Genomic DNA, 13,095 nt, shown 5'->3' on the forward strand with positions numbered 1-13,095 from the left:
AAATGTTGGGTTGTTACATAAAAATGACATGAACTTCCTTTTTGAGACAGGATCTTGCTCTGTGGCCAAGACTGCAGTACAGCAGCATGATCTTGGCTCACTGCAGCCTCAACCTCCTGGGCTTAAGCTATCCTCCCACCTCAGCCTCCCAGGTAGCTGGGACTATGGGCAAGCACCACCATGCTCAGCTAACTTTTTAGCAGAGACAAGGTCTCGCCATGTTGCCCAGGCTGGTCTCGAATTCCTGGACTCAAGTGATTCACCCACCTCAGCCTCCCAAAGTGCTGAGATTATAGGTGTGAGCCACTTTGCCCAGCCTGGAACTTTCATTCTTAATTATCACTAAGAATTTGCACACATCTACTTCTTGAAATTTTTAAAGTAATCTTGGAATCAAGAAATGCAGTTATTATATTTAGATACAATCTCAACATTCAACTTATCAGCCACACCTCTAGACTGCAATCCAAATGTGGATAGAACAACACATGTATGGGTTGGAAGTTTAAACTTTTTTTTTTTTTTGAAACAGAGTCTTACTCTGTTGCCCAGGATGGAGTGCAATGGCTTGATCTTGGTGCACTGCAACCTCTGCCTCCGAGATTCAAGTGATTCTCCTGCCTCAACTGCCCAAGTAGCTGGAACTACAGACGTGTACCACCACGACTGGCTAATTTTTGTATTTCTAGTAGAGACAGGGTTTCACTATGTTGGCCAGGCTGGTCTCAAACTCCTGACCTCAGGCCATCTGCCCGTCTCAGCCTCTCAAAGTGCTGGGATTACAGGCGTGAGCCACTGTGCCTGGGTGGAAGTTTAAACCCTTAATGCCAGGTTAAAACATTATATTTTCCAATGCCATGGGCCAGCAAAAGCAATCATGACCCACTCTATTCTTTGGTTTTCTTTTTTTTAGACAGAGTCTCCCTCTGTTGCCCAGGCTGGAGTGCAGTGGCGCAATCTTGGCTCACTGCAACCTCCACCTCCCAGGTTCAAGCAATTCTCCTGCCTCAGCCTCCCAAGTAGCTGGGACAATAGGTATGCGCCACCACGTGTGGCTATTTTTGTATTTTTAGTAGAGATGAGGTTTCCCCACGTTGGCCAGGCTGGTCTCAAACTCCTGACCTCAGGTGATCCGCCCGCCTCGGCCTCCCAAAGTCCTGGGTATTCTTCAGTTTTCTGAAGCACACACTCATTTCCCTGTTCAATAAGTATCAGGAAGCAGCATGTAGTACAGAGGTTTACTAACTCTGTGAATGGGAAGATCACTTGGCTACCCAGTGCTCTCTTATAAACATGAGTATAAGAGTGTTTCGTGAAATTGTTTTTAAAATGAACATCTCTGTGTGCCACAGTTCCTAGGACTGAGGCAAGGACACAGTGTCAAGTCTTGTTTTGAGGATGAGTCTTTGAAGAGACAGAGTTCCTGCCAGAATGCGCACGGAACGTAAGTCAGCCAAGCGTGTCGCGCCAGGGATACTTTGACTTTGGTTTGCTGCTGCTGCTGCTGCTGCTAGGGATATTGGGAGGGTTATTATTTCCAGGTTGTAGGAGAGGGTTGTGGGTAAAGGTCTGTCGTAAGGGACCTGAGGGGAGAAGAGAAAACAAATCTCAACGAAGAACAGAAAGAAGAAACAAAAGACAGAATTTTGGCCTGAAAGGACTATTTACCCCTGGCTGCTAGCTCCAAGTGATTCTGCATGCGTTGTTCACGCTCTCGCAGCTGACGCGCCATTTCAGCATTTTTCCAGCCTGTGTAAAGAGAAGCAAGAGAGTCACTTGCATTCCTAGTTGTAGACCCCTCTCCCTAGTCCTGTTTCACAGAGGACGAGCCCTTACCTTTTTTGAAGCTCTCTAGGAAGCCTTCCCGTGGAGGTAATTTGTCAGGGTCATGTACAACACGCTGGGGGATTTTAAGTACAGTGCGTACTGCTGGAATCCGGAGACAGGATACTTGGCCCAGGGAAAACAAATTGGAGGAGAGCCAGTATATAAACACTGCCTGGGTGAGAACACAGAGAGGGGACTCAGAAGCTGTATCCCTGGTGAGCTTGCTAGGTGGCTAGGCTAGGCAGAAGGCCTTGGAGCCAGCCCATAAGGCATTACATACCGTGGGGAAATGCATGGTTACGGGCAAGGCTATCAGGGGCATCACTCTGATCACATTTCTCATCCACTGAAGGTCAGAACTTTGCACACCTGTCTCAGCACCTAGCTGCCAAAAGAAGCGGGGTAGAAAAGTCGGGAAAGCTGTCAGTTTCAGTGAACCTGTCTCTAATCTCTTACCCATCAACTCTTTCTCCAGCAAGTGAAGGATGACCATTCTGTACAATTACTTTACCCTCCAATCCCAGTTCACTTTGCAGGCCTGGCACTTGGCCAATCTGGGCTTACCTCAAGGACAGCCCACATTGTAGCAGTGACTACCAGTGGTAACACGTAGGTGGGATCGGATACCGTGAGATCCTGGAACCACCAGAGGCCACCTGTCTGCAGGCTGGCCACAGGAAGGTTGGCCATCTCTCTCAAAGCAATGAAGAAGGAGAGGAAGATTGGGGCCTATTACACAAGATAAACAGTGTCAGCATGCTTTACCAGAGGAAACATTTTCATCACCCCACTACTGAAAGCCATGTATAATCCACCACCACCTGTTTTTTTGGGGGGCCTGGGGCACATCAAACACAGAGAGGAAATTTGATGGGTATAGGATGAAATAAGGAAGGAAATGTTTTTGCTCACCTGAGTCAGAGGAAGAATGAGAGGTTTAAAGAGTTTAATACCATGTTTTTTCTGGTAAAGTGCCATCTCCGAGGAAGCCTTGTAAACTGTGAGGTGAGAGGAAATTAATGGTTGGGGTAACAGTTACATCAGTGGAGGTGAACATCCTCATCATCTACCTGGCCTGTGAAATTTCTAACCAACCCTGGCCAGTCCTTGGGAGCATTAGGCCCAAGAAACAGATAAATCTTTAGAACTTTCCCGACTGTGGCAACTTCTGATTCACATTGTTCCTTTCCCCCAGCAGAATGTAAGGAAAAGTGCAAATGTGGTCCTCTCCCATGGTCATTCTGCAGCTGACTCACACTCAACATCGTCTCCCGCCAACTTGGCCTCTCTGACTCGACTGGAAAACTTCTGGATCTCTGGCAAGTGATTGTGGATCTTGGCTGCCTCTCGCTGGCCCACCACGATGAGAGGAAAAATGAGGCAGCGGGCAAAGACTGTACCTGGAAAATACAAACTAGGATTGGAGTGAAATTAAAGCAGTTCTGCAGCTAGAAGGTTGAAGGTTTTTAGGTCCTTATTGAAAGGGTCTTATTCTTGCCTTGTCCATTCTGTGACTTATGGCTAAGAGGCCCAGAATTAGGGTCAGGGGTATGAATTAGTTGCTTTAAGGCTCAGTTCTCTGATTTGGCATCACAAAAGTATGGCATTAACTTCTCTAAGCAGATGATTAGGAATCCTGTTTGTTTCCTCAAACAAAAAGGTGACAGGAGCACTTTTCTAGATCAATAGCTTCCAAACTTTTCTGTGATCAAAAGAGCCTCCCTGCTCCATCAAACTGTACACGTAGCCCCAATGTACAAAAAAAAAAAAAAAAAAAAAAAAAAAAAAAAAAAAAAAAAAAAAAAAAATGCTGCCCTGAGCAAACGAAAAGCCTGGCCACAGGATTGTTTATGTGGCAGCCTTCACCTTGCTCAGAGGTCCCTTTACAAAACTCTGGGGCTTCCAGGAAGGAAGTTTGAAAGCCATTGTTCTAGAAATCTCTGGAGTAGGAAATAATCTGATGGCCTACTGCTTTAGCTCCTTCATATTTCTTTTCTCACACTTCATTTTTTCCTGGTCATTCATTTGTTTTGATTTTTAGATCCCACAAATAAGTGAGAACATGGTGATGTCAAATACGAGACTAGGTTATAGGTTTAGGCTTTATCAACATTATGATGAATGATGTGGAGTAGAAAGAGAAGGGAGCTAAGGATAGAACCCAGACTACTGGCACTGAACGGGTAGGTAGGATAATTTGGAGATGCAAAAGTATGGTCAGAAAGACAGGGAGAAAAATCAGGAAACGTTATCATAAAAGCCAAAGGATTGACTTTATTTTTTATTTTTTTTGAACAGAGTCTCGTTCTATTGCTCTGTCGCTCAGGCTGGAGTGCAGTGGCGCCATCTTGGCTCACTTCAACCTCTGCTTCCCAGGTTCAAGTGATTCTCCTGCCTCAGCCTCCCGAATAGCTGGGACTACAGGCGCCTGCCACCACACCTTGCTAATTTTTGTATTTCTAGTAGAGATGGGGTTTCACAATATTGGCCAGGCTGGTCTCAAACTCCTGACCTTGTAATCTTCCTGCCTTGGCCTCCCAAAGTGCTGGGATTACAGGCATGAGCCACCACGCCTGGGAAAGGATTGATTTTAAGGTCTAAAGTGTCTAATGCAGAAAGACCAAGTATAATAAAAGTGGATTTAGCAATTAGGTTACTGGCAGTTCAAATGAGGTGATATGAGTAAAAGCCAGATGGCTGAGAGAGTAAATGGAAAGAAGTGGGCTCATTGGATGCAGAGCAATCTTTTAAGTAATAGCTATCAAAAGAACGAAACCCAGTCATTTGTGACAACGTGGATGGAACTGGAGATCACTATGCTAAGTGAAATAAGGCAGGCACAGAAAGACGAACATCACCATGTTCTCACTTATTTGTGGGATCTAAAAATCAAAACAAATGAAATCATGGGCAGAGAGTAGAAGGAAGGTTACCAGAGGCTGGGAAGGGTAGTCAGGGTTGGGAATAATTAATGGGTAAAAAAAAATTAGTTGGCCGGGCGCGGTGGCTCACGCCTGTAATCCCAGCACTTTGGGAGGCCGAGGCGGGCGGATCACGAGGTCAGGAGATCGAGACCATCCTGGCTAACACAGTGAAACCCCGTCTCTACTAAAAATGCAAAAAAATTAGCCGGGCGAGGCGGCGGGCGCCTGTAGTCCCAGCTACTCGGGAGGCTGAGGCAGGAGAATGGCGTGAACCCGGGAGGCGGAGCTTGCAGTGAGCCGAGATCGCGCCATTGCACTCCAGCCTGGGCGACTAAGCGAGACTCTGTCTCAAAAAAAAAAAAAAAAAAAATTAGTTAGAAAGAATGAGATCTACTATTTGATAGCACAACAGGGTGACTATAATCAGTAATAATTGTATATTTTAAAATAAAGAATGTAAAAATTAGCCAGGTGTGGTGGTACACCTGTAGTCCCAGCTACTTGGGAGGCTGAAACATGAGAATCACTTGAACCTGGGAGGTGGAGGTTGCAGTGAGCCGAGATTGGGCCACTGCACTCCAGCCTGGGTGACAGAGCAAAACTCTGTTTAAAAAAATAAAATAAAATAAAATATAAAGTGTAATTGGATTCTTTGTAACTTAAAGGATAAGTGCTTGAGGGGATGGATATCTCATTCTCCATAATGTGATTATTACACCTTGCAGGCCTGTATCAAAACATCTCATGTAGCCCATAAATATATACACCTACTAGGTATCCACAAACAACAACAAAACAAATAAATAACAGCCATGAAAGGAAGAAGAAAGATAGGGTAGTAGGTGAAGGGGAACTAAGAATGAAGGGAAGAAATTTTCCCCCAAGTAACACATGGGTATGCTTGAGCATGCTTACATGTGCAGGGCAGGGCAATAAGGAGGGAAACGTTGAAGACACAGGGGAGAGAAGAGATCATTGATGGAGCAAAGTGGCAGAGAGACACATAATTCAAAGCAGAGTTTCAGCCTTTACAAAAGCAATGCGAGTGGCCTCCCAATTTGGGGGTTTAAGTGCCTGACTTGAACCTCTGTTCTTCTAAACCAGGACAGCCTCATGACTGTTAATAAGGTCCCCTGACTCTAACCCCATGTTTGTATTCGAATATCTATACTTCTTGAATCCCAGATGATCTGGTGGTTTTATAATGCTCTTTAAGAAATATAGGTAGACTGCATCTAGGTATCGTGTGCCTCTATCACTCATTTGAAATCATCTGCTCTTCTGATCCCAGAGCTTCTGCAACTACTTCCTGAATCCATTCAAATAATTGCCATCTATGAGGTTCTATCCCTAACCCATGTATAGGGTATATTCCCCTTACATGCAGCAATGGCCCCCCACCAAGGTAGGCCCAGGTCAACATGCATAAATTCCAGTAAATTCTGGATCAGTCCCACTGGGGTGTGTGACGCCAGCCCCAGTTCAGCGAAGCTCTGCTCTGCAGCAGCTTGGACAACATCTGCAGTCTCTCCAGAAGCCACCTCAGGTACCGCTGCGGGTGAGGGAGTTGCAGGAACAACAGGAGGGGCCTGAACCTGTGTGAAAGAAAGCCTTGTATATTTATTCAGTAGTGAACACATAGAAAGTGAGACCTTCTTAAAATAACCAGTACTGGGTTCTGTTCTCTCTACTTCTTGTTCTTCCAGGTTACCCTAGTGTACATAGAATTCAAGCTTAAAAAGGACATCTCATTTTTATCAATAGGTAGGAAGAGAAGTTACTTTGAGTAAGATTCCATGACTTCCCTTCATGCTGGGAAGTTATTTCTTTTATCACTGTTTCCCAAACTTCAGCCATTTGAATATCGCTATTATGATTTTTACCATATATTAACATGAAACAATTACTTTTCTTTAAAACAGCTCAGAAAACCAAATATAACATCTCTCCTGTTGTACTTCCAATCATTTCCCCACTGAATTGAAAATTCATCCCAAGCAGAGATGCTACCGTTTTGGAGAGCTGTGTGGAGCGTGGACAAGAACTCTGCTTCATATTCCCCCTGCTCCCAAACAAAACAGAATATGAAACCAACCGGGAAACACCACTCCTAATATTGCAGGAACGAAAGGCCTCTTACCTGGACTTCTGCAAACGAGATGGCAGAGGTACTGAGGCTGCGGGGGCCGGAAGCCGCAAGGAAGAGGTAGTGTGGGCGACAGCAGCACCGGGCTGCTGGGAATAGGAGCCGTGCGGTCAGCGGTTTCCCGAGCCATTGCGAGGGCCCTGTGACGCTGTGGACCTAAGCGTGTAAAAGGATGATGGAGCCCCTTTACCGGGAGCAGAAGTCCTCGCGTAGGGGCAAAGGGGATTCGTTATGCTAACTTCCCAAAAAGCAAGCAGCCCGGCCACTACAGGTGCAGACATTGCTATTACCGCGCGCAGACCGCTAGCCCGAAGGCATGCAGCTGGTGATGCCTGCAGAGCAAAGGCTGAATCCGGGTTCGCCGCATCTCAGTTATCGTAGACCCGCATCGGGGGGCCCTGAGAACTAGGCCGAGGTGCTGTCGCCAGGGGCGAAGCCAATTCCAGAAGCTGACACCGGGCTGCTGGGCCCACAGTGTTGGGGACTAACCCTAGCGCGTCCTCACAAGACCCGAGGTCATGACATTCAGGTCCCGGTGAGCGGGTCAGCGTCTGCTCATATCCCTAGCACGAGCTGTCCTGGGGCTTGGTTCACTGGGTGAGGGCAGCATCCCGGTGCTCAGCCCCGGGGCATCCTTACCCGACGCCCGGACTGTAGCAGGCGCAGAACCTCCCGGCGTCCGCACATCAGTCCCATCGCCATTTTGTCCGGAAGAGGACTTACTTTTGCGCCTGCGCACTAAGAACCACAATCCCGCGAGAGGAAGCACTTTTGGAAGCGGGCATGAAGCCAGAGTTGTTGCCGTAGATCAGGTGGTAAAAGAGAACGGAGCTTGGCGGCCATATTTGAAGTGGGTAAAAATCTGAAAAGCCGCGTTACCATGAGCACGCAGAGAGCCTTTTCTGGAGATTGAAAGGAAGTGGAAGAGCCAGGTTAGCTATCATCGTAAGCTATCATCGTTTATGATGGCGTAAACCTGGGTAATTTTCCTCTAATGTCGCGATTGTCCTCTGATTCGTCAGTTTAAAAATAGCCTCAGAAAAGTCTTGGCTGTACTTGCAGAGGATTTTTCCCACTCAATGATGTTCGATTCTTTTGATTCTTATTGCTAGGTTAATTGTAATCGCAGGTCCAATGAAATTTGAGGGTAGTCTAGAGTCTGACAGAAATGAAGAGAAGGCAGCCGCTGGGAAATATTTTCCTCCCAGATAAAAAGACAAAGCTTCCAGAGACTTCACCTTTCCATTTTTTCTTCTGTAAGTGGGGTGGTGTGAGGACTGACCATGAGGGGACAAGTTTCGAGATGAAAAGCTCACGTGCAGGCCGGGCGCGGTGGCTCAGGCCTGTAATCCCAGCACTTTGGGAGGCCGAGGCGGGTGGATCACGAGGTCAAGAGATCGAGACTAGGATATCCTGGCCAACATGGTGAAACCCCATCTCTACTAAAAATACAAAAATTAGCCGAGCATTGTGGCGGGCGCCTGTAATCCCAGCTACTTGGGAGGCTGAGGCAGGAGAATCACTTGAACCCGGGAGGCAGAGGTTGCAGTGAGCCGGGATTTTGCCACTGCACTTAAGCCTGGCGATAGAGTGAGACTCCATCTCAAAAAAAAAAAAAAAAAAAAAAAAAAAAGAAAAACTCACGTGCTGAAGATGGTTGAGGGCAAAGATAGAAAACACCCGAATACTTGATGATATCATTGAGCTGATGTACCATGCTTGGAACCGTCTATCTCCAGACTTTGTTGTGTAAGGTAATTAAAGGTCTTAGCAGGGTGCAGTGGCTCACGCCTGTAATCTCATCACTTTGGGAGGCCAAGGCTGGTGGATTACTAGGTCAAGAGATCGAGACCAGCCTGGCCAACATGGTGAAATCCCATCTCTACTGAAAATACGACAAACAAAAAAACTAGCCGGGCGTGGTGGTGCGTACCTGTAGTCCCAGCTACTAGGGAGGCTGAGGCAGGAGAATTGCTTGAACCCAGGAGGTGGAGGTTGCAGTGAGCTGAGGTGGAGCCACTGCACTCCAGCCTGGGTGACAGAGTGAGACTCCATCTCAAAAAAAAAAAAAAAAAAAAAAAAAAGGCCGGGCGCGGTGGCTCAAGCCTGTAATCCCAGCACTTTGGGAGGCCAAGACGGGCGGATCACGAGGTCAGGAGATCGAGACCATCCTGGCTAACACGGTGAAACCCCGTCTCTACTAAAAAATACAAAAAACTAGCCGGGCGAGGTGGCGGGCGCCTGTAGTCCCAGCTACTCGGGAGGCTGAGGCAGGAGAATGGTCTAAACCCGGGAGGCGGAGCTTGCAGTGAGCTGAGATCCGGCCACTGCACCCCAGCCTGGGTGACAGAGCAAGACTCTGTCTCAAAAAAAAAAAAAAAAAAAAAAAAAAAAAAAAAGATAATTAAAGGTCTTTACTGTTTAGACTCTAAATCTGTTGCTTGGGTGTTCTGTTTCTTGAAGTTAAAAGCATTCATCTCCAGGGAAAAAACTTACTGCTCAGAAAAGTGGAGTTGATTATATTTGAACCATTATAAAGTCTCTCAATATGCAGATTACTTTCTAAACAACAAACTATAGTTTCAGAAAGATACAATAACCTGAAATTATTTCAGTGACTGCTAATTTGGGACAATTATGAATGTACCTGACAGATACGGCAAAAATAGGAGGCAAAGAAATATAATACTGATTTAGTAATAATTAATGGTATGAGCTGACACTTGCATATGTTGGATGCTATTGTAAACATCAATAGATTTTTGATATGGAAACACTGATTTTTTTTTAGAGATTACTTTTAAAACTCAATACAATTAGAAGTAATTGCAAATATACAGCTACAGAACACTTGGCAGGGTGACTATCTTATGGTACACTGCTACTTTGGTGACCCCAAATGAACCAGGCTTCACAATATGTGCACCTTTAGGAGTTCTATTCTCTTGAGTCTGGTTGGCCCTGTAACTTGCTTTAATCAATAGTAGAATGCATTGGAAGTGATGTTATGCCAGTTTGGGACTATGCCTTAAGAAGGCCTGATAGCTTCTGCTTTTGCATTCAGGGGAAAGCCAGCTGCTGTGTTAGAATTTTGACTTCTCAGACTTACTGCCTGTGAAAAGCCCAACCAACCACTTGTAGAAGAACGGAGGTTTGGGCTAACAGCCTCAGTTGAACCCTCAGCCAGCAATCAACACCAGCTTTTGCCAGCCACGTGAAGAAGGCCATTTAAAACGTGGATTCTCCAGCCCATTGGAGCCACCTCAGGTGACTCCGTGTGGAGCAAAGAAAGGCTATTTGAGCCCACATTGCAAAATTACAAGCAAATAAATAAAATTATTGTGGTTTTAAGCCACTAAGTTTTGGAGTACTTTGTTGTTCAATAATAGATAGCTGAAATGTACAGGCAAACTTGGGAGATACTATGGGTTGGGTTCCAGACCACTACAATAAAGCCAATATCATAACAAAGTGAGTCACAGGGAGTTTTTTGTTTTGCAGTGCATATAAAAGTTATGTTGGGCTGGGCGTGGTGGCTCAGGCCTGTAATCTCAGCACTTTGGGAGGCTGAGGCAGGTCGATCGCTTGAGCTCAGGAGTTTGAGACCAACCTGGGTAACATGGTAAGACCCCATGTCTTAAAAAAAAAAATTACTAGGCCAGGTGCAGTGGCTCATGCCTGTAATCCCACCACTTTGGGAGGCCGAGGAGGGTGGATCACCTGAGGTTGGGCGTTTGAGACCAGCCTGACCAACATGGAGAAACCCCATCTCTACTAAAAATACAAAATTAGCCAGGCTTGGTGGTGCATGCCTGTAATCTCAGCTATTTGGGAGGCTGAGGCAGGAGAATTGCTTGTACCTGGGAGGCGGAGGTTGCAGAGAGCCGAGATCGTGCCATTGTACTCTGGCCTGGGCAACAAGAGCGAAACTCCATCTGAAAAAAAAAAAAAAGTGGCCAGGTGAGGTGGCTCATGCCTGTAATCCCAGCACTTTGGGAGGCCAAGGCCAGTGGATCACTTGAGGTCAGTACTTTGAGACCAGCCTGGCCAACGTGGTGAAACCCATCTCTATTAAAAATATAAAAGTTAGCCAAGGATGGTGGTGGGCACCCGTAATCCCACCTACTTGGGAGGTTGAGACAGGAGAATTGCTTGAACCTGGGAGGCGGAGGTTGCGGTGAGCCAAGATCGTGCCATTGCACTCCAGCCTGGGCGACAAGAGCGAAACTCTGTCTCAAAAAAAAAAAAAAAACAAAAAAGAAAAAGTTATGTTTACCCTATACTGCAGTCTCTTAAGTGTGCAATAACATGTTTAAAACACAATGTACATACCTTAATTTGAAAATATTTTATTACTTAAAAATGTTGACGATCATTTGAGCCTTCAGCAAGTCATATTTTTCCTTGATGTTGGTTGACTGATCAGGGTGGTGGTTGCTGAAGGTAGGGGTGGCCTAAAATAAGACAGTGAGATTTGCTCCGTCAATTGACTGTGCCTTTCATGAAAGATTTCTCTATAGCATGTGATGCTGTTTGATAGGATTTTACCCACGGTAGAATTTCTTTCAAAATTGGAGTTAGTCCTCTCAAACCCTGCTGCTGCTTTGTCAATTAAGTTTATGTGATATTTTAAATCTTTTGTTGTCATTTCAACAATGTTCATAGCATCTTCACCAGGAGTAGATTTCTTCTCAAGGAACCACTTTCTTTGTCTAGAAGAAGCAACTCCTCATCTGTTAAAGTTTTATCTGTTAAAGTTTTATCAGGAGATTGTAGCAATTCAGTCACATCTTCAGGTTCCACCTCCAATTCTAGTTCTCTTGCTGTTTCTACCACATCTGCAGTTACATCCCTCCATGAAGTCTTAGACCCCTCAACATCAACCATGAGGGTTGGAATCAACTTCTTCTAAACTCCTGTTAATGTTGATATTTTCACCTCCTCCCATGAATCACAAATGCTCTTAATGGCATCTAGGATGGTGAATCCTTTCCAAAATGTTTTCAATTTACTTTGCCCAGATCCATCATAGGAATTGCTATCTATGGCCGCCATAGCTTTACAAAATATATTTCTTAAATAATAGACTTGAAAGTCAAAAGTAGTTCTTGATCCACTGGCTATGAAAATATTTTGTGTTAGCAGGCATGAAAACAACATTAATCTCCTTGTACATCTCAATCAGAGCTATAGGGTGACTAGGTGCACTATCAGTGATCAGTAATTTTTTTTTTTTTTTTTTAAATGGAGACTGAGTCTTGCTGTGTTGCCTAGGCTGGTCTCGAACTCCTGGCCTCAAGTGATTTTCCTGCCTTGGTCTCCTTAAATGTTGCCTGTAATCTAGTGATTACAGGCATGAGCCACTGTGCCCAGCCTGCAATAATATTTTGATAGGAATCTTTTTTTCTGAGGGGTAGGTGTCAAGAGTGAGCTTAAATTATTCAGCGAACTGTAGGGTAAACAGATATGCTGTCATCCAGGCTTTGTTGTTCCCTTTATGGAAAACAGGCAGAGTAGATTTCGCATATATATATAAATATATATTTTTAAAGAGACAAGATCTCTTTCTGTTGCCCATACTGGAGTGCAGTGGCATGATCATGGCTCACCGTAGCCTTGACCTCCCAGGTTCAAGTGATCTTCCTACCTCCCAGGTTCAAGTGATCTTCCTGCCTCAGGCTCCTGAGTAACTGAGACTACATGTGCAACTAATTTTTGCGTTTTTTTGTAGAGATAGGGCTTTACCATGTTGCCCAGGCTGGTCTCAAACTCCTGAGCTCTAGTGATCTACGCAGCTAACTTGGTGCGTCCCAAAGTGTTGGGGGTTACAGGTGTGAGCCAGCATGCCTGTCTCGACAGTTTTTTTTTTTTTTTTTTTTTTTTTTTTTAGCACTTTAAATGTATTATCCCACTGCCTTCTGGCATCCAAGGTTTCTGCTGAGAAAATGGCCAATAGTTTTTTTTTTTGTTGTTATTTATTTATTTATTTATTTTTTTTCCAGAGTGATTGGACTTCAGCTGATAGTGTTATTGAGGATCACTTGTACATTATGAGTTGCTTCTCTCTTGCTGCTGTCAAGATTCTCTGTCTTTCAACAGTTTGATTATAATGTGTCTCAGTGTGAGTCTCTTTGGATTTATTTTACTTGGAGTTTATTGAGATTCTTGGATTTGTAGATTAGTGTCTTTCATCAAATT

The 13,095-nt window shown here is 45.0% G+C and overlaps 3 protein-coding genes across 20 annotated transcripts in view; 1 reads left to right on the top strand and 2 right to left on the bottom strand.

The window, feature by feature from the left end:
- The window catches only part of DAD1 (defender against cell death 1), a 330,697-nt gene that overhangs the window by 118,297 nt on the left and 199,305 nt on the right, over positions 1-13,095 (top strand). The window lies entirely within an intron of this gene.
- MRPL52 (mitochondrial ribosomal protein L52) overlaps positions 1-13,095 on the bottom strand; it is a 244,816-nt gene that overhangs the window by 61,878 nt on the left and 169,843 nt on the right. The gene's annotated exons all lie outside the window — the stretch shown is intronic.
- Positions 1,225-13,095, bottom strand: part of OXA1L (OXA1L mitochondrial inner membrane protein) — a 240,727-nt gene continuing 228,856 nt past the window's right edge. The window contains exons 2-11 of the mRNA XM_050796536.1: positions 7,537-7,607; positions 6,892-7,053; positions 6,133-6,346; positions 3,084-3,227; positions 2,740-2,825; positions 2,392-2,556; positions 2,108-2,212; positions 1,837-1,999; positions 1,669-1,749; positions 1,225-1,583 (exon numbers count right to left, since the gene is read on the bottom strand). Coding sequence (XP_050652493.1) covers positions 1,450-1,583; positions 1,669-1,749; positions 1,837-1,999; positions 2,108-2,212; positions 2,392-2,556; positions 2,740-2,825; positions 3,084-3,227; positions 6,133-6,346; positions 6,892-7,053; positions 7,537-7,599 — 1,317 coding nt within the window. The 5' untranslated portion in view covers positions 7,600-7,607 and the 3' untranslated portion in view covers positions 1,225-1,449. The remainder of the gene's footprint in view (positions 1,584-1,668; positions 1,750-1,836; positions 2,000-2,107; positions 2,213-2,391; positions 2,557-2,739; positions 2,826-3,083; positions 3,228-6,132; positions 6,347-6,891; positions 7,054-7,536; positions 7,608-13,095) is intronic.

Source organism: Macaca thibetana, chromosome 7, assembly GCF_024542745.1.
Source record: "Macaca thibetana thibetana isolate TM-01 chromosome 7, ASM2454274v1, whole genome shotgun sequence".
In the NCBI taxonomy this organism is placed as follows: Eukaryota; Metazoa; Chordata; class Mammalia; order Primates; family Cercopithecidae; genus Macaca; species Macaca thibetana.